The sequence below is a fragment of the Mytilus californianus genome, unplaced genomic scaffold (assembly GCF_021869535.1).
Source record: "Mytilus californianus isolate M0D057914Y unplaced genomic scaffold, xbMytCali1.0.p SCAF_50, whole genome shotgun sequence".
NCBI classification, from domain to species: Eukaryota; Metazoa; Mollusca; class Bivalvia; order Mytilida; family Mytilidae; genus Mytilus; species Mytilus californianus.
The window spans coordinates 452,197-480,104 of record NW_026262702.1 but is presented as its reverse complement, the minus strand read 5'-3'; the positions used below and the strand labels follow the sequence as shown (position 1 = coordinate 480,104).

At 32.3% G+C, this 27,908-nt stretch overlaps 1 protein-coding gene across 3 annotated transcripts; it reads left to right on the top strand.

Moving 5' to 3' along the window:
• Positions 1-373: 373 nt before the first annotated feature.
• Positions 374-27,908, top strand: LOC127703753 (uncharacterized). 3 transcript variants are annotated; one of them, XR_007983024.1, is made up of 5 exons: positions 374-450; positions 1,244-1,352; positions 13,635-13,681; positions 15,044-15,193; positions 16,119-16,211. XR_007983024.1 is itself a non-coding variant. In XM_052207838.1 (4 exons), the coding sequence occupies exons 1-4, from the start codon at positions 393-395 to the stop codon at positions 3,840-3,842; spliced, it is 372 nt and encodes a 123-aa protein (XP_052063798.1). In that variant the 5' UTR covers positions 380-392; the 3' UTR covers positions 3,843-3,927. The 3 variants fall into 3 exon arrangements, 1 of the variants encoding a protein (XP_052063798.1); XM_052207838.1 differs by lacking the exons at positions 13,635-13,681; positions 15,044-15,193; positions 16,119-16,211 and adding exons at positions 2,763-2,912; positions 3,835-3,927 and having other exon boundaries at positions 380-450; positions 1,244-1,399; XR_007983023.1 differs by lacking the exons at positions 1,244-1,352; positions 15,044-15,193; positions 16,119-16,211 and adding an exon at positions 27,789-27,908 and having other exon boundaries at positions 13,526-13,681.

The following is a 27,908-nucleotide window of genomic DNA, read 5'->3' as shown; positions in this document are numbered from 1 at the left end:
CATAACAGCAGAAACTGCAGATTTAGTATGCGCTTTAAAAGCAGAATTAATCCAATATCATAATTGTAATTGCTTGTATTGTAAAATAAAATTACTCATACATGTAATATGATATAACCCTGTTTCAATATGTAAATACATCAACACTTAAATTGTGTCCAGCCACGATTGATATACTAACAAAGAAAGATTTAATTTTTTTTTATTATTACAGGAATTTCTCATTTAAGTTTTGACATGCATGCATATGTGTAGTTGTTTCATAGCTAAATCCAATTCTTAAGTATGTCATGCTTATTCTTGCATATGATAAGCGAAACATCTGTTTGAAAAAAAAGACTTTTATTTCATATTTAAAGCAGCATCAACATGCAAGTTCACCCAATTGCAAGATGAAGTCAATCCAGATGATACTCGCAGTCTTTGTGATCACCGCTCTGTGCGGAATAGGTAAGAGAGCTTTAGTGTTCACATTTTCTGTATTTATTATTCAAGTAGTTTTTCATGTTTGTTCATATATCTATTCTGTGGCGTTCTAATGGGAATGGTTTTAAAAATTCTGACCTTCGATAAGGGCCTATGATTCCGATGAACGAATCTGAAAAAATTGTAAAGGAAATAAAATCGTTCACTGTTTAAATTTCATAATTTTATTTCCTATTTCGCAGAAGTTTCATAATTTGCATTTCAGTAAGTGTTGTATTTTCAAATATGTTCGATTTGATGATCACTGAAGAAGATATTTATTGTCGAAATCCGTATCTAGTGTAGAAAAATTAACGTTATTGCAGACAAGAAAAATGATTAATGATTAATGTATTGTAAGCTGGTTCTCGGCTGACTACTACACTTTGTTCATAACGCAGCCTAAATACAAGCGGATTCCATGTTAATAGTAATGGTGACAACACATTCTTAACTTTACTATCTAGAGATATAAAGTAAGGTCTCATTATTGCCAGAAAACAGTCCAAAAAAATGACCGTGCAATAAAATGAGTTGGAAGGCATAAGAAATTAAAATCGTCTATCCCTCTATCTTTACACATATTTCTTTGAGCTTGTTCAGGAGAAGCAAATGTTGTCTCCGTGGTACGTAGCGATACGAACATTTGCACATTTTACAAGTGTATTTATTACACACCTGGTGTCTGTAAAAAAGAAGTGTATTGTTTTTGTATAAAAATGCAATTTCATTTTCATTTACTTTTTTATTTACAAATGTCTTAAATGTTTGCTTGTAGTTAAATCTGGCGGCGGTGATTATGATTACAGAGGATATTGCTCTAATAAGGGTTGTCGATCAGGATATATTTTTTATGGCAACACTGGATATTGTAATTATGGCACTAGGTCTTACAAGTATAATTGCAACTCCTATGCTGGATGCTGTCTTCCTCGTGAGTATACACATCTTTAGATATCACCTGTTTACCAACAGCAATGACAATAATAGATACTACCGCAGTGCTTGTATCCAAGACCTCATTCAAACTGAAATAGAAAACTTAAAGAACAGATACAAGACACACCATAAATAAAAACTTGTTCGACTACATGAATGATAAACTTCATTTCAATCATTTCGAAGCGATAAAAACTTTGAATCATGAACATAGAAAATGTATTTGCTTTAGTCAATACATTACCTCGGGAAATTGAAATTATCATGTTTGACTTGTCAACTATGCCAAGATATATTTAATATGTTACAGTTGATGTCTTATGATCGTACCTGTGTTCAATGCTTGATGTATTCACCTGATGTGTTTTTTAAAAAAGATTTCTGAGTTGTATTTACTTTGCTGTATTTGTCAAAACCTTTCGGAATTTTGGAACGTCACTGCTATTCAACTATTTAGACGTGTTAGAAAAGTCAATACGATGGTAACTACCAATACTAATGCAGCCTATAGTGGCGACCATCTCAAAAGGCAAAAATAATCATTCATTAAAGTTACCTGTTTGGGAGTGTTTGATTCAGCTAAGAATATTTTTGACAAAATGAAATAATAAAAATTTATTCCGCAATACACGGGCGAAGATCGAGAAAAACAACACGATCATTATTCATATATATATTAATATCATTTTCTTAAAATTGATTTTTTCATAGTAGTGATGGATTAAGTTTCAGATCGATGTCCCCCCTTTTCTTACTATTTTGTTGAACGACTACAAGAAAAATCTGCAAACTGATAAAAAATAAATGAACAATAAAACATTCCATCAAATCACATCCGAATCAATCTTTTTATTCAAAATGTTCGTTTATTTGAAACTTGTGCATTTCATGTCGGGGCCTTTTAAAGCTTTGTATATGGTTTTTGCTCCTTCTTTGAAATCCCATTCCTAACACCTCTATAATCTTATTTGGCCTTCCAATCATTTGATTCAAATTTCAATGATTAGTCTTTTGTGGACGAAACGCTCGTCTGTTGTACAACATTATAGACTGCTATCTATCGTGGTTTTGTTTAACATATATAATTAAACAAATAAAAATACAAATACAAATGAAAACGTATCTGTATAAAAATAAGAAAAGATGTGGTATGATTGCCAATGAGACAACTCGTTATTAGAGACCAAATGATGAAAAAGTTGATAATATAGGTTACCGTTTTATTCATCCACAATTTTTATCTTGTAACTCATTTGTTTATGTATTGAAGGTTTAAAAATAATGATTTTGATTTTATTTGCGAAGTTTAAACAGTAATCTTTTTCAACTTTTCTTTTATCTTTTTTTTTGTCTCATAGGTAACCCATACGGCACAGTAAAATATTACTGCACCAACAAATACGGATGTCCTGACGATTACTATTTTTATAACAACAAAGGCTACTATTATTATAATAACAAGGACTACTACAATTGTCTTTCTTACAATGGATGTTGTCTTCGTAGTGGTAAGTAGAAATAGAAAATAAGGAGATGTAGCTAGACATCTATCTACCATGGTCTAAATAACGTCGATATAAGCAATAATAATAAAACGGCATTCAATAATGAAAAAATCCATAGCACACAGTCTTCTAGAAAATGCACCAACATGACAAAATGTAAAACAATATAAACGAAAAAATTATTGGTGTGATTTATGACAAAATACAAATGAAAATCAGATATATAATAGACAGCTACAAACGATACCTATCAAATTACAGGCGCCTGCCTTGGAACAGACACATAGAGAACGTGGCGGAGTTAAACATGTTTATGAGCGCTCAACCCTCCCACTGCTTAAACAAGGGTCGATTTAGATAAAAAAAAAATGTCAAGCTTTCCATTCTTGCCAACATTAAATATTTGGCTTGTTTCAGCACCTCTTTAAATATTTCTCGATCATGATTACATAGAAACATCTCAAAACAATTAAAACAGAAAAAAATCGACAGCAAAAATTAAAAACAAAACACATAATGAAATTAAATTTAATCATATACCTTTAATAGCATCTTACTTGTTGGACACTTGTTTTATTAAAGCTTGAATTTGAACCATTCATTTTAACAGCCTAACCAAATCGATATAAACCCAGACAACAACTGAAAAATGTTGATTTCAATTCAGTTAACGTAACTGCAAAGAATTTCCAAAATGTGCACTGATTCGTAATAAGACGTTGAAATCAAAGTGTAGATGTATAGGCATTTTTCTATGAGTTGTATTAAATACAACAGTCAAACTTTGTAAAAGAGAGGGGACGACACAAAAAGGATAATCAAATTATGGAAGACAAACAAAAAAGCCATAGCATTTTCATTGACTTGCATTTTTTTTATATATATTTCAGAAAAAATGACACATGATTTTTTATTCATTTTTCAGGTTACTAAAGGTCAATCCTATATTGAAATAGTTCGTCAAAGAGAAGTCCACTCGATATTCAATTATGATTTCAAATAAAATTATTAAGCATTATTGATTGTGTACTTTTGTTTTTCAGTTTCAAGATATAAAACTCCTGCAATGATAACATTTCAAAATATACTTTATTTTGTGTTCCTAATCAATTGAATAAAGAAAGATATTTAAACGAACAACAGTTGGCATGTTCTTAACCGCCACTATATGTTTACAAAAAATAAAGTGTAAACCTGTCAGGCAAAATTAACCATAGATATTACATGAGAACTGAACACCGGTTTCAATACAATATGCCAAGTTTTCATGATTTTTTTAATCACAATCTTTCCCTTTTAATCTCGATCAGTGTTTTTTGTTGTTGTTCAAATATAGGTGTATTTAAACACTTTTCGCTGTCTAAACTTTCTACCACGATTTTCTAAATTAAGGTTATTAAAAAAATGAACAAATTATCGATATCATATTTTAGGAGTTTTGTGGATTGATATTTCAACGAAATGTCGCTATTCAAATGAGTACTGATTCGGCTCCCTTTCTTATCGATTTGTTTTTTTTTACTCATTTGATTATTTTTATATCTAATTTGAAATTTAACTAAGATCATCGTTCAACATGTAATTACAATCTGTGAAGGATACGACGACTCTTGATCTGTGACCAAAATTTAATAGAAACCGAAACCCTCTGAAGCAACATATGTTATTCACTAGGTTGCCAGAAGGCCTCGCAGAATACATTGTTCACTTATATTGATCATATCACCCGTACACTTACAGGAGACTCTGCAATCTTAACTAAAAAGTAAAATAACAAAAATATCGAGCTCCAAGGAAAATTCAAAACGGGAAGTCCTTTATCAAATGGCAAAATCAAAAGCTCAAACACATGAAACGAATGGAAAACAACTGTCATATTCCTGACTTGGTACAGGCATTTCCTTATGAAGAAAATGGTGGATTTAACCTGGTTTTATAGGTAGCTAAACCTGTCACTTGTATGATGACAGTCGTAAAAATTCCCTTATATTGACAACAATGTGTAAACATAACAAACAGACATTATGGGAAAAAATGTCAAAAATAGGGGTACAGTAGTCAACATTGTCAACATAAAACTCCAATACATTTGTGGTTTATGATTATAAAGAAAGACTTATATATAAGTTGCAATAAGGCAGACAATTGGCAACTAGTCAAAGCAAGGCAATCATAATTATAAAAAAAAACGATCAAAAAAACACAATTCCTTAAATTATCAGAACATATGTTTGACTCATTTTGTGTGGGTTCCCTAAATAGTTGCACCTCATCCGAATTGAATTGTTTTGAACCCATTGCACCTTGAAATATCCCAAACAACAAAAGCTTGCAAAACAGCACTGTCAGTGAACAGCTTTAAGTTGTCAGTGGAATTCGAAATGTTGATATTTTCTGTAAATTTACTGTTGATATTATTCAAAACGCTAAGGTTTTTATACCCCCAGGTATACATTGTCTAAGCCCTATTTGGCACAATTTTGTGGAATTTCCGTTTTTTATTGTTTTTCAACTTCGTACTTGATTTAACAACCCAACTGTTTTGGTTTAAGCGTCAATGATAAGTCTTTTGTGGACTAAACAAGCGTCTGGCGTACAAATTGTTCAACAGGTTTATGATTTTCAACCTTGTACATTTTAGAAAATTAGAATTTGAGTTATTGCCCCTGAGATGTCCGTTTTTAGCAAATTACGCAGGGTCTAGTTATTCTCTTGACTATTTTTATGGATAGAGGGAAACTTTAAATTGTAAAACTAACCAACAAAGAAAGCTCTAGAAATCAGTCAACATGCCCGACATTGATTGTAGAAGTTGCCCTTGAATTACGATTTTTACCTTTTTTAGATGATTTCTTCGGAAACTTAATAGTAGAAAGAGTGAAATTGTAAAAAAAAAAAATGGTCAGAACATTATGATCTACAAATAAATTAAATTGCCGAAATAGTTATGTGATACCTTATAAGAGTTATTGCCATTGAAAACAAAATAAGGAGATTTGGTATGAGACAACTAACGAACGAATAAGTTTACCCTTTTTGTGTATTTGGCTATAATCTTAAAAACTATAATAAAAAGAGAAATGATAAAAAGAGAAATACTTTGGTCAGCTAAAACTATCTGCCAGATAAGATTTACGGAGTCAATACAACCAGAATCATTAGTCTACTCCTCATAAGAGTTACTGCTCTTCAATGACGATGTTTTCTCCCATTTTGTGTGTGGTTTTTTTTATACAGAAACTATAGTAGATAGAAATAGAAGAGATTTAAATAGTAAAATAATCAACAGAGTTATTTCTACCAATAAATGAAAGTGACTGAAATCGTCAGTTGACACATTATAAGTGTCATGGTCATTAATTGATATTTTGGTTGTTTTACCCTATGCCTTGTAAGCTACAAAAAAAAGACCTAAACTCAAAAAGAAAAAAACAAAAACTAGAAACTCAAGACCTATACTTACGTTAGAGTGAATGAAATTGGCAATTATAGTAAAACTTATCGGCAATACACATAGATTCCGTTGGGCCTTCGCGGCCGAGTGGTCTAAGTGGTCGAACTACTGTATCACTAGCCTGTCAACACTGAGGTTTTGAGTTCGGATCCCGTACGCGGCAGGTGCACTCAACTCCAACCTTAATTGACTAGGATTGTTATTTTTGCTACCGAAGGTCGGGGGTTCTCTTTGGGCACTCCGGATTCCTCCATCAACAAAAATTGACCGCCACGAAATAGCACAACAGTGCTGAAAGTGGCGTTAAACACCAATTAATCAAAGACTCCTTTCAACACAAACATTCTGTTGCAATCATTAATTCATATGTAAACATACCCTGCCACGTCCGGTCTGTGTTTTTGTTAGATGCGTTTCTGCTTTGTATCGATCTGATGAGTTACGCCCTTTTTAATTGATTTTTATAGTTTGTTCTTATGTTGTACGGTAACACCACTGTCCCAGATTATGGGAAGGGTTTGGGACCAACAAACTAATTTAACCCCGTTACAATCTGTATGTGTCTGTCCCAAATCATGAGCCGGTAATTCAGTGGTTGTCGTTTGTTGCTGTAAATTATATTTATTTTTCGTTCATTGTTTTGTACATAAATCAGGCCGTTAGTTTTCTTGTTTGAATTGTTTTATATTTTGTCATTTGGGGGCCTTTTATAGCTGACTATGAGGTATGGGTTTCGCTAATGGTTGAAGGAAGTTTGGTAACCTATAATTGTTAAGTTCTATTTCATTTGGTATCTGGTGGAGAGTTGTCTCATTGGCAATCATACCACATCTTCTAATGTCCATTTGCTAGTTATTATATTTAATTTGTTAATTTTTGTGTGCTAATTACCGATATTTCTAGCAAAGCCCTTTCAAACTGCATGATTTTTGCAGTATGTTCTTATGTTGTTTTATTACTATCACTGTCCTAAATAAGTAGGGGTGTGGTGAGCGCACACACGCATGTTAAACTGTGTCACAAGTTCCACAAACAAGTGGTTGTCGTTGGTCGGTGGTTGCTGTGTGCCATATTTATTTTTCTTTCATTTTTTGTATAAATAAGACCAATGATCTTCATTTTTAATCTTTCTATATTTTGTCCTATCACAGCCTATCATAACTAATATACGGTTTGATTTTTTTCCTCGTTGTTGAAAGCCGTACGGCGACCTGTACTTGTTAACATTTTTATCAATACAAGTCAGTTTTTCTCGGTCATATATTTAAAACAAGTTTATGCCGTTTTTCCTGTCGAAATTTATTCGACACAACGTAAATATTAACTTGGGAAATCAGACCAAGCGCATAAGTAGTTAGATTATCTACACTCGTATACCCAATTACAATAGACCAAACAAACACATTGTTCGACTCCAAACGGAGCGTAATCGATTCGATATGATAAACGTATCCTGCAATTCGGGTATTGCCAGATCTAATACAAGATCTAAAAGAAAAACTCTTTTTTGAGATGAGACACATATCAATGTCAAAAGGACAATGTCGTTAAAAATATCGCTCAAACTTATGCACTTGTATATCATTTAAAATGTGTTTTTATAAGCATATTATAGTGAACACTGTCCCAAATAAGAAGGGATGTGCCTCGTTTTTAGACATATACCTCGAATCTGACTACAGCGGTCATCTCAGTACCAAAATCTATGATAAACGAGATGATTTCAATTGTGAAATTATAAATTTTCCTCACCTTAGCAGCAATATACAAACTTCAACCGCGTATGGAGTAAACATTTCTCAAATCATACGTTATTCAAAAGCTTGCAGTTGCTACTCAGACTTTGTAGAACGTCATCGGTGTCTTAGCAAACGATTGATGAGCCAAAGTTTTGTCAAAATGCGTCGCGTCCTTTTTCTCAAAAAAACGTATCCTGCAATTCGGGTTTCGACAGATCTAATACAAGATCTTAAAGAAAAGGTCTTTTTTGAGATGAAACACATATCAATGTCAAAAGGATATTGACTCTAATATTTTTCATCAGATGTGGACTTTACAAGAGTCCCTAAAGAGTTCTACATGGAGAGAACTTCAAGCTTTTTTGTTGGCTTTGATGTCGTTTAAGAACCATTTAAGAAATAAATGTGTTAAATGGCATACAGATAATAATAACTGTGTTTCCATTGTTCAGAAAGGAAGTGCAAAAGTACATTTACAAGAGATAGCTATTAATATTTTTAAGTTGTGTTCTGAATTGAATATTACTTTAGATGATGTTTGGATCCCGAGATCTAAGAATACAAAAGCTGATTATATTTCTAAAATGATTGATATAGAAGACTAGGGAACAAATAAAGAATTTTTTAAATTAGTAGATAATATGTGGGGTCCGCATACTGTGGACAGGTTTGCGAGTAATTTGAATAAAAAATTACCAAGATTTAATTCCAAATTCTGGAATCCAGGTGTTGAAGCAGTTGATGCGTTCACGCAAAATTGGAAAAATGAAGTAAATTGGATTGTTCCTCCAATTTCCGTTGTCTGTAGAGCAATCAAACATTTGATTTTATGTAAGGCTAGAGGCACTTTGATAGTTCCAAAGTGGCCTTCCTCGTCATATTGGACAATGATTTTTAAAAAAGGTTCGCATTTGCAACCCTATGTAACTGATGTTTTAGAATTTCATCCAAATCAGAACATTTTTTATTCATGGTATGAATAATAAGTCCTTGTTGGGATCTTCTGAATTCGTTTCTAGTGTTTTAGCTATTAGATTGAACGCTCAGTTCATGTAAGAATTTACGACAAGGCTGTTGAGCAAGGTCGTATGGTAAAGACAAGGCCAATCTAATGGCAAGGTCGTATGCTGATGACAAGGCCAAATTAAATAGGCAAGGTCTCACCTGACATGGCCAGTGTGAAAAATAAATCTGGCAAGGTCATTTTAATATAATGTAAGCTAAAAGTAGTATAGTAGATTATATTTCTATTTGATATGCACGTTTTTCAGATATTTTTTCATGTGGAGTCTGGAAATCCTTGCCTAAGCCAGTTGACCAAGATTTGTCATCTTTATCTAACTGCCTACCTGAGTTCTGTCTCCATTCGAAAGCCGAGAACACCAAAACAAAATACTCGTATGCATTTAACAATTTCTGTAAGTGGTGTAATACTATTCTTATGTTAAACCTTTACCAGCTTCAGATTTTTATGTTTCATTGTATTTAATACATATATCAAAGACATTTAACTCGTATGCTAAGGTTGAAGAAGCATATTATTCAATAAGCTGGGCTCACAAACTAGCTGGCTATTCAAATCCGTGTAATTCACAGTTGTGTATATCGGTTAAAGAAGGAGCTCATAGAAAGATTGGACATATTATTGTAAATAAAAAAGAACCTATTACGCCAGATATTTTAAAGAAAATTGTTAATAAATATGGTAAAGAATGTAACAATCTTATAGAAATTAGAATTTGTTGTATGTGTCTTATTAGTTACGCAGGGTTTTTAAGATTTTCTGAAATGGTAAATTTAAAAAGATCTGATTTAAAATTTGCTGATACACATGTCTCTTTGCTCATACAGAAAAGCAAAACTGATCGTTATAGAGAAGGCACACAAGTTTTAATTGCTAGAACAGATACACAAACATGCCCTGTTAGTATGTTGGAGAAATATTTGTTATTATCCAATATAGATGCATCATCTTCAGATTATATATTGAGATCCATTTATTTATGTAAAAAATCTAGATCTTATAGACTGAGAGGTCTTAAACCTTTGTCATATACTAGAGTTAGAGAAATTATATTATCAGCTCTGGAATCTATCAGTTTAGATAAGTCAAAAATTGGATTACATAGCTTGAGATCAGGTGGAGCTACTGCAGCTGCACCAGCTGGCATTCATGATAGATTATTTAAGAAGCATGGTAGATGGGCTTCCGATAAAGCAAAAGATGGCTATGTAAGAGAAAATGTTAAAGAAAAACTGATAGTGTCTTAAAGTTTGGGAATTTAATTTTTATAGTTATACTATATATGTGTATTATTCTTTGCTCAGATCTGTTTGGCTTTCTTTGTCTTTCGAAAGGCTGCTACACCTGTAAGCACACTTATCCTATTTATGTGTTATTTTATATATTAAATAATTTATATTCGTTTGAGCTGGCGAATTAGAATATAAAATATAAAATATGGTGATTGATTGATTGATTGGTGTTTAACGCCACTTTCAACACTAATGTGCTATTTCGTGGCGGTCAGTTTTTATTGGTGGAGAAAGCCGGAGTGCCCGGAGAGACCCACCGACCTTCGGTTGGAAAACTGACAATTCTAGTCAATTAAGATTGGAGTCGAGTGCACCTACCCCGTGCGGGATTCGAACTCACACCTCAGTGTTGACTGGCTAGTTATACATTAGTTCGACTACTTTGACCACTCGGCCGACGAGGCCCCTAAAATATGGTGAAAAAGGTATATGTGATGGATGAATAAAGTCAACACATAAACTTTTGGTTTCATATGTTTATAATATGTAGCAAATTCAATTCGTTCGCTATTATAACTTTCTTTCATTTGATATAAGCTAGTTGTTCCTCTGCTTTGTAGCATAATCAAGCACGTTCATGTAAAATATTTCCCTTAAGAATGTAGTTCTCATGTATGTTCTCAAGAGATGGGTTAAATCATACTATGTAGTTTTCACTAAATTCATAAAGTTTTTAACACTACCAAGAGTACTTGTATGGTTCGAAGAAGGAATAGATGAGAGAATGTTGTAAGAACGAACAATTGATTAGATAGTTACGTATTAAATACACGACTAGTATATGGCTTGTCACTTGTGAGTTGTAAACTTCATACAGCATCCAATAACACCTCGATCTCCTTATTTTCAGTAACAAATTATAATAAAAAAAAAACACGAACATTTAATGGTAATAGATAACTTTTGGTTTTTTTAAGGAACTATAAAGGAAAATGCCAATCGTTTCCATTTTAACGTATTCGTGCGACGAAAGAGTTGAGTTTGTTTCGGTGAAATATTCCTTGCAAATATGCAAATGGTCAACTCTCCTTTATTTTGAATTTAAGCAGCTTACCAATTTGAAGATGGTTTTGCATTATGGAATGTACTGTGTTTTTGAAAAAAAGGAGAGACTGATTATACGCAAAATAGACAGCAACACATACGATACATAAATCTAAAGGACATGAGAGGGTTGACATACCATTTGAAACTATAAAAAAGTGTTTATTCAATATGTCGCGCTTAAATCGCCATCAATATAAAAAATAATAAGAAGATATGGAATGATTTCCAATGAGATTAAAATCCAACGGGTTCAAATTATGTCGATGTAAGCAATGATAAGTCACCACATGGCCTTCAACAATGAGAAAAACGAATACCGTATCATCCGCTATAAAAGGCCCCGACATTAAAAATGTGATTTAATGTAAACGAGAAAACAATGCATTTTTTAAAGTTCGTTTTCTTTTTGTACTTGGTATCCAATATAGAAGTAACTAAAGATCAACAACCAAAAACATGATAATTACCGAATTCAAAGGAAGAAAAAGGGTCCTCCAAACAGAAAAATCCTGTTAGTTTGAATGGAAACAAATCCTCATAAAAACGGCATAATTAAATAAGACTTTTTTAAAACAGGTATGATTTTCTCATTCCAAAAAGTATGAAATCGTCAGAGAGTCAAAGTTTTTTTTTAACTTATGAAGCCTGGTGTAGTAAATATTCACATGTCTACTGCCGGTAACCCAGATAATGTAGTGTTTAAAATTAGCTTTCATTAGATTTATCCCTGAATGTCATGTTTAATCTCTGTGTATTCATAGTTTCATAACTGCAGAAACTGCAGATTTAGTATGCGCTTTAAAAGCAGAATTAATCCAATATCATAATTGTAATTGCTTGTATTGTAAAATAAAATTACTCATACATGTAATATGATATAACCCTGTTTCAATATGTAAATACATCAACACTTAAATTGTGTCCAGCCAGGATTGATATACTAACAAAGACAGATTTAATTTTTTTTTATTATTACAGGAATTTCTCATTTAAGTTTTGACATGCATGCATATGTGTAGTTGTTTCATAGCTAATCCAATTTTTAAGTATGTCATGCTAATTCTTGCATATGATAAGCGAAACATCTGTTTGAAAAAAAAAGACTTTTATTTCATATTTAAAGCAGCATCAACATGCCAGTTCACCCAATTGCAAGATGAAGTCAACCCAGATGATACTCGCAGTCTTTGTGATCACCGCTCTGTGCGGAATAGGTAAGAGAGCTTTAGTTTTCACATTTTCTGTATTTATTATTCAAGTAGTTTTTCATGTTTGTTCATATATCTATTTTTTGGCGTTCTAATAGGAATGGTTTTAAAAATTCTGACCTTCGATAAGGGCCTATGATTCCGATGAACGAATCTGAAAAAATGGTAAAGGAAAAAAAATCGTTCACTGTTTAAATTTCATAATTTTATTTCCTATTTCGCAGAAGTTTCATAATTTGCATTTCAGTAAGTGTTGTATTTTCAAATATGTTCGATTCGATGATCACTGAAGAAGATATTTATTGTCGAAATCCGTATCTAGTGTAGAAAAATTAACGTTATTGCAGACAAGAAAAATGATTAATGATTAATGTATTGTAAGCTGGTTCTCGGCTGACTACTACACTTTGTTCATAACGCAGCCTTAATACAAGCGGATTCCATGTTAATAGTAATGGTGACAACACATTCTTAATACAGTGTCTTAGAGTTCGTAAGTCTATAGTCTACATATTTATTTTCTTTACTATCTAGAGATATAAAGTAAGGTCTCATTATTGCCAGAAAACAGTCCAAAAAAAATGACCATGCAATAAAATGAGTTGGAAGGCATAAGAAATTAAAATCGTCTATCCCTCTTTCTTTACACATATTTCTTTGAGCTTGTTCAAGAGAAGCAAATGTTGTCTCCGTGGTACGTAGCGATACGAACATTTGCACATTTTACAAGACTTAGTGTATTTATTACACACCTGGTGTCTGTAAAAAAGAAGTGTATTGTTTTTGTATAAAAATGCAATTTCATTTTCATTTACTTTTTTATTTACAAATGTCTTAAATGTTTGCTTGTAGTTAAATCTGGCGGCGGTGATTATGATTACAGAGGATATTGCTCTAATAAGGGTTGTCGATCAGGATATTTTTTTTATGGCAACACTGGATATTGTAATTATGGCACTAGGTCTTACAAGTATAATTGCAACTCTTATGCTGGATGCTGTCTTCCGCGTGAGTATACACATCTTTAGATATCACCTGTTTACCAACAGCAATGACAATAATAGATACTACCGCAGTGCTTGTATCCAAGACCTCATTCAAACTGAAATAGAAAACTTAAAGAACAGATACAAGACACACCATAAATAAAAACTTGTTCGACTACATGAATGATAAACTTCATTTCAATCATTTTGAAGCGATAAAATCTCTGAATCATGAACATAGAAAATGTATTTGCTTTAGTCAATACATTACCTCGAGAAATTGAAATTATCATATTTGACTTGTCAACTATGCCAAGATATATTTAATATGTTACAGTTGATGTCTTATGATCGTACCTGTGTTCAATGCTTGATGTATTCACCTGATGTGTTTTTTAAAAAAGATTTCTGAGTTGTATTTACTTTGCTGTATTTGTCAAAACCTTTCGGAATTTTGGAACGTCACTGCTATTCAACTATTTAGACGTGTTAGAAAAGTCAATACGATGGTAACTACCAATACTAATGCAGCCTATAGTGGCGACCATCTGAAAAGGCGAAAATAATCATACATTAAAGTTACCTGTTTGGGAGTGTTTGATTCAGCCAAGAATATTTTTGACAAAATGAAATAATAAAAATTTATTCCGCAATACACGGGCGAAGATCGAGAAAAACAACACGATCATTATTCATATATATATTAATATCATTTTCTTAAAATTGATTTTTTCATAGTAGTGATGGATAAAGTTTCAGATCGATGTCCCCCCTTTTCTTACTATTTTGTTGAACGACTTCAAGAAAAATCTGCAAACTGATAAAAAATAAATGAACAATAAAACATTCCATCAAATCACATCCGAATCAATCTTTTTATTCAAAATGTTCGTTTATTTGAAACTTGTGCATTTCATGTCGGGGCCTTTTAAAGCTTTGTATATGGTTTTTGCTCCTTCTTTGAAATCCCATTCCTAACACCCCTATAATCTTATTTGGCCTTCCAATCATTTGATTCAAATTTCAATGATGAGTCTTTTGTGGACGAAACGCTCGTCTGGTGTACAACATTATAGACTGCTATCTATCGTGGTTTTGTTTAACATATATAATTAAACAAATGAAAATACAAATGCAAATGAAAACGTGTGTGCATAAATATAAGAAAAGATGTGGTATGATTGCCAATAAGACAACTCGTTATTAGAGACCAAATGATGAAAAAGTTGATGATATAGGTTACCGTTTTATTCATCCACAATATATATCTTGTAACTCATTTGTTTATGTATTGAAGGTATAAATAATGATTTTGATTTTATTTGCGGAGTTTAAACAGTAATCTTTTTCAACTTTTCTTTTATCTTTTTTTTTTGTCTCATAGGTAACCCATACGGCACAGTAAAATATTACTGCACCAACAAATACGGATGTCCTGACGATTACTATTTTTATAACAACAAAGGCTACTATTATTATAATAACAAGGACTACTACAATTGTCTTTCTTACAATGGATGTTGTCTTCGTAGTGGTAAGTAGAAATAGAAAATAAGGAGATGTAGCTAGACATCTATCTACCATGGTCTAAATAATGTCGATATAAGCAATAATAATAAAACGGCATTCAATAATGAAAAAATCCATAGCACACAGTCTTCTAGAAAATGCACCAACATGACAAAATGTAAAACAATATAAACGAAAAAATTATTGGTGTGATTTATGACAAAATACAAATGAAAATCAGATATATAATAGACAGCTACAAACGATACCTATCAAATTACAGGCGCCTGCCTTGGAACAGACACATAGAGAATGTGGCGGAGTTAAACATGTTTATGAGCGCTCAACCCTCCCACTGCTTAAACAAGGGTCGATTTAGATAAAAAAAAAATGTCAAGCTTTCCATTCTTGCCAACATTAAATATTTGGCTTGTTTCAGCACCTCTTTTAATATTTCTCGATCATGATTACATAGAAACATCTCAAAACAATTAAAACAGAAAAAAAATCGACAGCAAAAATTAAAAACAAAACACATAATGAAATTAAATTTAATCATATACCTTTAATAGCATCTTACTTGTTGGACACTTGTTTTATTAAAGCTTGAATTTGAACCATTCATTTTAACAGCCTAACCAAATCGATATAAACCCAGACAACAACTGAAAAATGTTGATTTCAATTCAGTTAACGTAACTGCAAAGAATTTCCAAAATGTGCACTGATTCGTAATAAGACGTTGAAATCAAAGTGTAGATGTATAGGCATTTTTCTATATGAGTTGTATTAAATACAACAGTCAAACTTTGTAAAAGAGAGGGGACGACACAAAAAGGATAATCAAATTATGGAAGACAAACAAAAAAGCCATAGCATTTTCATTGACTTGCATTTTTTTTATATATATTTCAGAAAAAATGACACATGATTTTTTATTCATTTTTCAGGTTACTAAAGGTCAATCCTATATTGAAATAGTTCGTCAAAGAGAAGTCCACTCGATATTCAATTATGATTTCAAATAAAATTATTAAGCATTATTGATTGTGTACTTTTGTTTTTCAGTTTTAAGATATAAAACTCCTGCAATGATAACATTTCAAAATATACTTTATTTTGTGTTCCTAATCAATTGAATAAAGAAAGATATTTAAACGAACAACAGTTGGCATGTTCTTAACCGCCACTATATGTTTACAAAAAATAAAGTGTAAACCTGTCAGGCAAAATTAACCATAGAAATTACATGAGAACTGAACACCGGTTTCAATACAATATGCCAAATTTTCATGATTTTTTTAATCACAATCTTTCCCTTTTAATCTCGATCAGTGTTTTTTGTTGTTGTTCAAATATAGGTGTATTTAAACACTTTTCGCTGTCTAAACTTTCTACCACGATTTTCTAAATTAAGGTTATTAATAAAATGAACAAATTATCGATATCATATTTTAGGAGTTTTGTGGATTGATATTTCAACGAAATGTCGCTATTCAAATGAGTACTGATTCGGCTCCCTTTCTTATCGATTTGTTTTTTTTTTACTCATTTGATTATTTTTATATCTAATTTGAAATTTAACTAAGATCATCGTACAACATGTAATTACAATCTGTGAAGGATACGACGACTCTTGATCTGTGACCAAAATTTAATAGAAACCGAAACCCTCTGAAGCAACATATGTTATTCACTAGGTTGCCAGAAGGCCTCGCAGAATACATTGTTCACTTATATTGATCATATCACCCGTACACTTACAGGAGACTCTGCAATCTTAACTAAAAAGTAAAATAACAAAAATATCGAGCTCCAAGGAAAATTCAAAACGGGAAGTCCTTTATCAAATGGCAAAATCAAAAGCTCAAACACATGTAACGAATGGAAAACAACTGTCATATTCCTGACTTGGTACAGGCATTTCCTTATGAAGAAAATTGTGGATTTAACCTGGTTTTATAGGTAGCTAAACCTGTCACTTGTATGACAGTCGTAAAAATTCCCTTATATTGACAACAATGTGTAAACATAACAAACAGACATTATGGGAAAAAATGTCAAAAATAGGGGTACAGTAGTCAACATTGTCAACATAAAACTCCAATACATTTGTGGTTTATGATTATAAAGAACGACTTATATATAAGTTGCAATAAGGCAGACAATTGGCAACTAGTCAAAGCAAGGCAATCATAATTATAAAAAAAACGATCAAAAAAACACAATTCCTTAAATTATCAGAACATATGTTTGACTCATTTTGTGTGGGTTCCCTAAATAGTTGCACCTCATCCGAATTGAATTGTTTTGAACCCATTGAACCTTGAAATATCCAAAACAACAAAAGCTTGCAAACCATCACTGTCAGTGAACAGCTTTAAGTTGTCAGTGGAATTCGAAATGTTGATATTTTCTGTAAATTTACTGTTGATATTATTCAAAACGCTAAGGTTTTTATACCCCCAGGTATACATTGTCTAAGCCCTATTTGGCACAATTTTGTGGAATTTCCGTTTTTTATTGTTTTTCAACTTCGTACTTGATTTAACAACCCAACTGTTTTGGTTTAAGCGTCAATGATAAGTCTTTTGTGGACTAAACAAGCGTCTGGCGTACAAATTGTTCAACAGGTTTATGATTTTCAACCTTGTACATTTTAGAAAATTAGAATTTGAGTTATTGCCCCTGAGATGTCCGTTTTTAGCAAATTACGCAGGGTCTAGTTATTCTCTTGACTATTTTTATGGATAGAGGGAAACTTTAAATTGTAAAACTAACCAACAAAGAAAGCTCTAGAAATCAGTCAACATGCCCGACATTGATTGTAGAAGTTGCCCTTGAATTACGATTTTTACCTTTTTTAGATGATTCCTTCGGAAACTTAATAGTAGAAAGAGTGAAATTGTAAAAAAAAAAATGGTCAGAACATTATGATCTACAAATAAATTAAATTGCCGAAATAGTTATGTGATACCTTATAAGAGTTATTGCCATTGAAAACAAAATAAGGAGATTTGGTATGAGACAACTAACGAACGAATAAGTTTACCCTTTTTGTGTATTTGGCTATAATCTTAAAAACTATAATAAAAAGAGAAATGATAAAAAGAGAAATACTTTGGTCAGTTAAACTATCTGCCAGATAAGATTTACGTAGTCAATACAACCAGAATCATTAGTCTACTCCTCATAAGAGTTACTGCTCTTCAATGACGATGTTTTCTCCCATTTTGTGTGTGGTTTTTTTTATACAGAAACTATAGTAGATAGAAATAGAAGAGATTTAAATAGTAAAATAATCAACAGAGTTATTTCTACCAATAAATGAAAGTTACTGAAATCGTCAGTTGACACATTATAAGTGTCATTGTCATTAATTGATATTTTGGTTGTTTTACCCTATGTCTTGTAAGCTACAAAAAAAAAGACCTAAACTCAAAAAGAAAAAAAACAAAAACTAGAAACCCAAGATCTATACTTACGTTAGAGTGAATGAAATTGGCAATTATAGTAAAACTTATCGGCAATACACATAGATTCCGTTGGGCCTTCGCGGCCGAGTGGTCTAAGTGGTCGTACTACTGTATCACTAGCCTGTCAACACTGAGGTTTTGAGTTCGGATCCCGTACGCGGCAGGTGCACTCAACTCCAACCTTAATTGACTAGGATTGTTATTTTTGCTACCGAAGGTCGGGGGTTCTCTTTGGGCACTCCGGATTCCTCCATCAACAAAAATTGACCGCCACGAAATAGCACAACAGTGCTGAAAGTGGCGTTAAACACCAATTAATCAAAGACTCCTTTCAACACAAACATTCTGTTGCAATCATTAATTTATATGTAAACATACCCTGCCACGTCCGGTCTGTGTTTTTGTTAGATGTGTTTCTGCTTTGTATTGATCTGATGAGTTACGCCCTTTTTAATTGATTTTTATAGTTTGTTCTTATGTTGTACGGTAACACCACTGTCCCAGATTATGGGAAGGGTTTGGGACCAACAAACTAGTTTAACCCCGTTACAATCTGTATGTGTCTGTCCCAAATCATGAGCCGGTAATTCAGTGGTTGTCGTTTGTTGCTGTAAATCATATTTATTTTTCGTTCATTGTTTTGTACATAAATCAGGCCGTTAGTTTTCTTGTTTGAATTGTTTTATATTTTGTCATTTGGGGCCTTTTATAGCTGACTATGAGGTATGGTTTTCGCTAATGGTTGAAGGACGTTTGGTAACCTATAATTGTTAAGTTCTTTTTCATTTGGTATCTGGTGGAGAGTTGTCTCATTGGCAATCATACCACATCTTCTAATGTCCATTTGCTAGTTATTATATTTAATTTGTTAATTTTTGTGTGCTAATTACCGATATTTCTAGCAAAGCCCTTTCAAACTGCATGATTTTTGCAGTATGTTCTTATGTTGTTTTATTACTATCACTGTCCTAAATAAGTAGGGGTGTGGTGAGCGCACACACGCATGTTAAACTGTGTCACAAGTTCCACAAACAAGTGGTTGTCGTTGGTCGGTGGTTGCTGTGTGCCATATTTATTTTTCTTTCATTTTTTGTATAAATAAGACCAATGATCTTCATTTTTAATCTTTCTATATTTTGTCCTATCATAACTAATATACGGTTTGATTTTTTTCCTCGTTGTTGAAAGCCGTACGGCGACCTGTACTTGTTAACATTTTTATCAATACAAGTCAGTTTTTCTCGGTCATATATTTAAAACAAGTTTATGCCGTTTTTCCTGTCGAAATTTATTCGACACAACGTAAATATTAACTTGGAAAATCAGACCAAGCGCATAAGTAGTTAGATTATCTACACTCGTATACCCAATTACAATAGACCAAACAAACACATTGTTCGACTCCAAACGGAGCGTAATCGATTCGATATGATAAACGTATCCTGCAATTCGGGTATTGCCAGATCTAATACAAGATCTAAAAGAAAAACTCTTTTTTGAGATGAGACACATATCAATGTCAAAAGGACAATGACGTTAAAAATGTCGCTCAAACTTATGCACTTGTATATCATTTAAAATGTGTTTTTATAAGCATATTATAGTGAACACTGTCCCAAATAAGAAGGGATGTGCCTCGTTTTTAGACATATACCTCGAATCTGACTACAGCGGTCATCTCAGTACCAAAATCTATGATAAACGAGATGATTTCAATTGTGAAATTATAAATTTTCCTCACCTAAGCAGCAATATACAAACTTCAACCGCGTATGGAGTAAACATTTCTCAAATCATACGTTATTCAAAAGCTTGCAGTTGCTACTCAGACTTTGTAGAACGTCATCGGTGTCTTAGCAAACGATTGATGAGCCAAAGTTTTGTCAAAATGCGTCGCGTCCTTTTTCTCAAAAAAACGTATCCTGCAATTCGGGTTTCGACAGATCTAATACAAGATCTTAAAGAAAAGGTCTTTTTTGAGATGAAACACATATCAATGTCAAAAGGATATTGACTCTAATATTTTTCATCAGATGTGGACTTTACAAGAGTCCCTAAAGAGTTCTACATGGAGAGAACTTCAAGCTTTTTTGTTGGCTTTGATGTCGTTTAAGAACCATTTAAGAAATAAATGTGTTAAATGGCATACAGATAATAATAACTGTGTTTCCATTGTTCAGAAAGGAAGTGCAAAAGTACATTTACAAGAGATAGCTATTAATATTTTTAAGTTGTGTTCTGAATTGAATATTACTTTAGATGATGTTTGGATCCCGAGATCTAAGAATACAAAAGCTGATTATATTTCTAAAATGATTGATATAGAAGACTAGGGAACAAATAAAGAATTTTTTAAATTAGTAGATAATATGTGGGGTCCGCATACTGTGGACAGGTTTGCGAGTAATTTGAATAAAAAATTACCAAGATTTAATTCCAAATTCTGGAATCCAGGTGTTGAAGCAGTTGATGCGTTCACGCAAAATTGGAAAAATGAAGTAAATTGGATTGTTCCTCCAATTTCCGTTGTCTGTAGAGCAATCAAACATTTGATTTTATGTAAGGCTAGAGGCACTTTGATAGTTCCAAAGTGGCCTTCCTCGTCATATTGGACAATGATTTTTAAAAAAGGTTCGCATTTGCAACCCTATGTAACTGATGTTTTAGAATTTCAACCAAATCAGAACATTTTTTATTCATGGTATGAATAATAAGTCCTTGTTGGGATCTTCTGAATTCGTTTCTAGTGTTTTAGCTATTAGATTGAACGCTCAGTTCATGTAAGAATTTACGACAAGGCTGTTGAGCAAGGTCGTATGGTAAAGACAAGGCCAATCTAATGGCAAGGTCGTATGCTGATGACAAGGCCAAATTAAATAGGCAAGGTCTCACCTGACATGGCCAGTGTGAAAAATAAATCTGGCAAGGTCATTTTAATATAATGTAAGCTAAAAGTAGTATAGTAGATTATATTTCTATTTGATATGCACGTTTTTCAGATATTTTTTCATGTGGAGTCTGGAAATCCTTGCCTAAGCCAGTTGACCAAGATTTGTCATCTTTATCTAACTGCCTACCTGAGTTCTGTCTCCATTCGAAAGCCGAGAATACCAAAACAAAATACTCTTATGCATTTAACAATTTCTGTAAGTGGTGTAATACTATTCTTATGTTAAACCTTTACCAGCTTCAGATTTTTATGTTTCATTGTATTTAATACATATATCAAAGACATTTAACTCGTATGCTAAGGTTGAAGAAGCATATTATTCAATAAGCTGGGCTCACAAACTAGCTGGCTATTCAAATCCGTGTAATTTACAGTTGTGTATATCGGTTAAAGAAGGAGCTCATAGAAAGATTGGACATATTATTGTAAATAAAAAAGAACCTATTACGCCAGATATTTTAAAGAAAATTGTTAATAAATATGGTAAAGAATGTAACAATCTTATAGAAATTAGAATTTGTTGTATGTGTCTTATTAGTTACGCAGGGTTTTTAAGATTTTCTGAAATGGTAAATTTAAAAAGATCTGATTTAAAATTTGCTGATACACATGTCTCTTTGCTCATACAGAAAAGCAAAACTGATCGTTATAGAGAAGGCACACAAGTTTTAATTGCTAGAACAGATACACAAACATGCCCTGTTAGTATGTTGGAGAAATATTTGTTATTATCCAATATAGATGCATCATCTTCAGATTATATATTGAGATCCATTTATTTATGTAAAAAATCTAGATCTTATAGACTGAGAGGTCTTAAACCTTTGTCATATACTAGAGTTAGAGAAATTATATTATCAGCTCTGGAATCTATCAGTTTAGATAAGTCAAAAATTGGATTACATAGCTTGAGATCAGGTGGAGCTACTGCAGCTGCATCAGCTGGCATTCATGATAGATTATTTAAGAAGCATGGTAGATGGGCTTCAGATAAAGCAAAAGATGGCTATGTAAGAGAAAATGTTAAAGAAAAACTGATAGTGTCTAAAAGTTTGGGAATTTAATTTTTATAGTTATACTATATATGTGTATTATTCTTTGCTCAGATCTGTTTGGCTTTCTTCGTCTTTCGAAAGGCTGCTACACCTGTAAGCACACTTATCCTATTTATGTGTTGTTTTATATATTAAATAATTTATATTCGTTTGAGCTGGCGAATTAGAATATAAAATATAAAATATGGTGATTGATTGATTGATTGGTGTTTAACGCCACTTTAAACATTAATGTGCTATTTCGTGGCGGTCAGTTTTTATTGGTGGAGAAAGCCGGAGTGCCCGGAGAGACCCACCGACCTTCGGTGGGAAAACTGACAATTCTAGTCAATTAAGATTGGAGTCGAGTGCACCTGCCCCGTGCGGGATTCGAACTCACACCTCAGTGTTGACTGGCTAGTGATACATCAGTTCGACTACTTTGACCACTCGGCCGACGAGGCCCCTAAAATATGGTGAAAAAGGTATATGTGATGGATGAATAAAGTCAACACATAAACTTTTGGTTTCATATGTTTATAATATATAGCAAATTCAATTCGTTCGCTATTATAACTTTCTTTCATTTGATATAAGCTAGTTGTTCCTCTGCTTTGTAGCATAATCAAGCACGTTCATGTAAAATATTTCCCCTAAGAATGTAGTTCTCGTGTATGTTCTCAAGAGATGGGTTAAATCATACTATGTAGTTTTCACTAAATTCATAAAGTTTTTAACACTACCAAGAGTACTTGTATGGTTCGAAGAAGGAATAGATGAGAGAATGTTGTAAGAACGAACAATTGATTAGATAGTTACGTATTAAATACACGACTAGTATATGGCTTGTCACTTGTGAGTTGTAAACTTTATACAGCATCCAATAACACCTCGATCTCCTTATTTTCAGTAACAAATTATAATAAAAAAAAACACGAACATTTAATGGTAATATATAACTTTTGGTTTTTTTAAGGAACTATAAAGGAAAATGTCAATCGTTTCCATTTTAACGTATTCGTGCGACGAAAGAGTTGAGTTTGTTTCGGTGAAATAATCCTTGCAAATATGCAAATGGTCAACTCTCCTTTATTTTGAATTTAAGCAGCTTACCAATTTGAAGATGGTTTTGTATTATGGAATGTACTGTGTTTTTGAAAAAAGGAGAGACTGATTATACGCAAAATAGACAGCAACACATACGATACATAAATCTAAAGGACATGAGAGGGTTGACATACCATTTGAAACTATAAAAAAGTGTTTATTCAATATGTCGCGCTTAAATCGCCATCAATATAAAAAATAATAAGAAGATATGGAATGATTTCCAATGAGATAAAAATCCAACGGGTTCAAATTATGTCGATGTAAGCAATGATAGGTCACCACATGGCCTTCAACAATGAGAAAAACGAATACCGTATCATCCGCTATAAAAGGCCCCGACATTAAAAATGTGAAATAATGTAAACGAGAAAACAATGCATTTTTCAAAGTTCGTTTTCTTTTTGTACTTGGTATCCAATATAGAAGTAACTAAAGATCAACAACCAAAAACATGATAATTACCGAATTCAAAGGAAGAAAAAGGGTCCTCCAAACAGAAAAATCCTGTTAGTTTGAATGGAAACAAATCCTCATAAAAACGGCATAATTAAATAAGACTTTTTTAAAACAGGTATGATTTTCTCATTCCAAAAAGTATGAAATCGTCAGAGAGTCAAAGTTTTTTTTTAACTTATGAAGCCTGGTTTAGTATATATTCACATGTCTACTGCCGGTAACCCAGATAATGTAGTGTTTAAAATTAGCTTTCATTAGATTTATCCCTGAATGTCATGTTTAATCTCTGTGTATTCATATTTTCATAACTGCAGAAACTGCAGATTTAGTATGCGCTTTAAAAGCAGAATTAATCCAATATCATAATTGTAATTGCTTGTATTGTAAAATAAAATTACTCATACATGTAATATGATATAACCCTGTTTCAATATGTAAATACATCAACACTTAAATTGTGTCCAGCCACGATTGATATACTAACAAAGACAGATTTAATTTTTTTTTATTATTACAGGAATTTCTCATTTAAGTTTTGACATGCATGCATATGTGTAGTTGTTTCATAGCTAATCCAATTTTTAAGTATGTCATGCTAATTCTTGCATATGATAAGCGAAACATCTGTTTGAAAAAAAAGACTTTTATTTCATATTTAAAGCAGCATCAACATGCCAGTTCACCCAATTGCAAGATGAAGTCAACCCAGATGATACTCGCAGTCTTTGTGATCACCGCTCTGTGCGGAATAGGTAAGAAAGCTTTAGTTTTCACATTTTCTGTATTTATTATTCAAGTAGTTTTTCATGTTTGTTCATATATCTATTCTTTGGCGTTCTAATAGGAATGGTTTTAAAAATTCTGACCTTCGATAAGGGCCTATGATTCCGATGAACGAATCTGAAAAAATTGTAGAGGAAAAAAAATCGTTCACTGTTTAAATTTCATAATTTTATTTCCTATTTCGCAGAAGTTTCATAATTTGCATTTCAGTAAGTGTTGTATTTTCAAATATGTTCGATTTGATGATCACTGAAGAAGATATTTATTGTCGAAATCCGTATCTAGTGTAGAAAAATTAACGTTATTGCAGACAAGAAAAAGGATTAATGATTAATGTATTGTAAGCTGGTTCTCGGCTGACTACTACACTTTGTTCATAACGCAGCCTAAATACAAGCGGATTCCATGTTAATAGTAATGGTGACAACACATTCTTAACTTTACTATCTAGAGATATAAAGTAAGGTCTCATTATTGCCAGAAAACAGTCCAAAAAAATGACCGTGCAATAAAATGAGTTGGAAGGCATAAGAAATTAAAATCGTCTATCCCTCTATCTTTACACATATTTCTTTGAGCTTGTTCAGGAGAAGCAAATGTTGTCTCCGTGGTACGTAGCGATACGAACATTTGTTTAAATTTCATAATTTTATTTCCTATTTCGCAGAAGTTTCATAATTTGCATTTCAGTAAGTGTTGTATTTTCAAATATGTTCGATTCGATGATCACTGAAGAAGATATTTATTGTCGAAATCCGTATCTAGTGTAGAAAAATTAACGTTATTGCAGACAAGAAAAATGATTAATGATTAATGTATTGTAAGCTGGTTCTCGGCTGACTACTACACTTTGTTCATAACGCAGCCTTAATACAAGCGGATTCCATGTTAATAGTAATGGTGACAACACATTCTTAATACAGTGTCTTAGAGTTCGTAAGTCTATAGTCTACATATTTTTTTTCTTTACTATCTAGAGATATAAAGTAAGGTCTCATTATTGCCAGAAAACAGTCCAAAAAAATGACCATGCAATAAAATGAGTTGGAAGGCATAAGAAATTAAAATCGTCTATCCCTCTTTCTTTACACATATTTCTTTGAGCTTGTTCAGGAGAAGCAAATGTTGTCTCCGTGGTACGTAGCGATACGAACATTTGCACATTTTACAAGACTTATTGTATTTATTACACACCTGGTGTGTGTAAAAAAAAAGTGTATTGTTTTGTATAAAAATGCAATTTCATTTTCATTTACTTTTTTATTTACAAATGTCTTAAATGTTTGCTTGTAGTTAAATCTGGCGGCGGTGATTATGATTACAGAGGATATTGCTCTAATAAGGGTTGTCGATCAGGATATATTTTTTATGGCAACACTGGATATTGTAATTATGGCACTAGGTCTTACAAGTATAATTGCAACTCTTATGCTGGATGCTGTCTTCCGCGTGAGTATACACATCTTTAGATATCACCTGTTTACCAACAGCAATGACAATAATAGATACTACCGCAGTGCTTGTATCCAAGACCTCATTCAAACTGAAATAGAAAACTTAAAGAACAGATACAAGACACACCATAAATAAAAACTTGTTCGACTACATGAATGATAAACTTCATTTCAATCATTTCGAAGCGATAAAAACTCTGAATCATGAACATAGAAAATGTATTTGCTTTAGTCAATACATTACCTCGAGAAATTGAAATTATCATATTTGACTTGTCAACTATGCCAAGATATATTTAATATGTTACAGTTGATGTCTTATGATCGTACCTGTGTTCAATGCTTGATGTATTCACCTGATGTGTTTTTTAAAAAAGATTTCTGAGTTGTATTTACTTTGCTGTATTTGTCAAAACCTTTCGGAATTTTGGAACGTCACTGCTATTCAACTATTTAGACGTGTTAGAAAAGTCAATACGATGGTAACTACCAATACTAATGCAGCCTATAGTGGCAACTATCTGAAAAGGCGAAAATAATCATACATTAAAGTTACCTGTTTGGGAGTGTTTGATTCAGCCAAGAATATTTTTGACAAAATGAAATTATAAAAATTTATTCCGCAATACACGGGCGAAGATCGAGAAAAACAACACGATCATTATTCATATATATATTAATATCATTTTCTTAAAATTGATTTTTTCATAGTAGTGATGGATAAAGTTTCAGATCGATGTACCCCCTTTTCTTACTATTTTGTTGAACGACTTCAAGAAAAATCTGCAAACTGATAAAAAATAAATGAACAATAAAACATTCCATCAAATCACATCCGAATCAATCTTTTTATTCAAAATGTTCGTTTATTTGAAACTTGTGCATTTCATGTCGGGGCCTTTTAAAGCTTTGTATATGGTTTTTGCTCCTTCTTTGAAATCCCATTCCTAACACCTCTATAATCTTATTTGGCCTTCCAATCATTTGATTCAAATTTCAATGATGAGTCTTTTGTGGACGAAACGCTCGTCTGGTGTACAACATTATAGACTGCTATCTATCGTGGTTTTGTTTAACATATATAATTAAACAAATGAAAATACAAATGCAAATGAAAACGTGTGTGCATAAATATAAGAAAAGATGTGGTATGATGACCAATAAGACAACTCGTTATTAGAGACCAAATGATGAAAAAGTTGATGATATAGGTTACCGTTTTATTCATCCACAATATATATCTTGTAACTCATTTGTTTATGTATTGAAGGTATAAATAATGATTTTGATTTTATTTGCGGAGTTTAAACAGTAATCTTTTTCAACTTTTCTTTTCTTTTTTTTTTTTGTCTCATAGGTAACCCATACGGCACAGTAAAATATTACTGCACCAACAAATACGGATGTCCTGACGATTACTATTTTTATAACAACAAAGGCTACTATTATTATAATAACAAGGACTACTACAATTGTC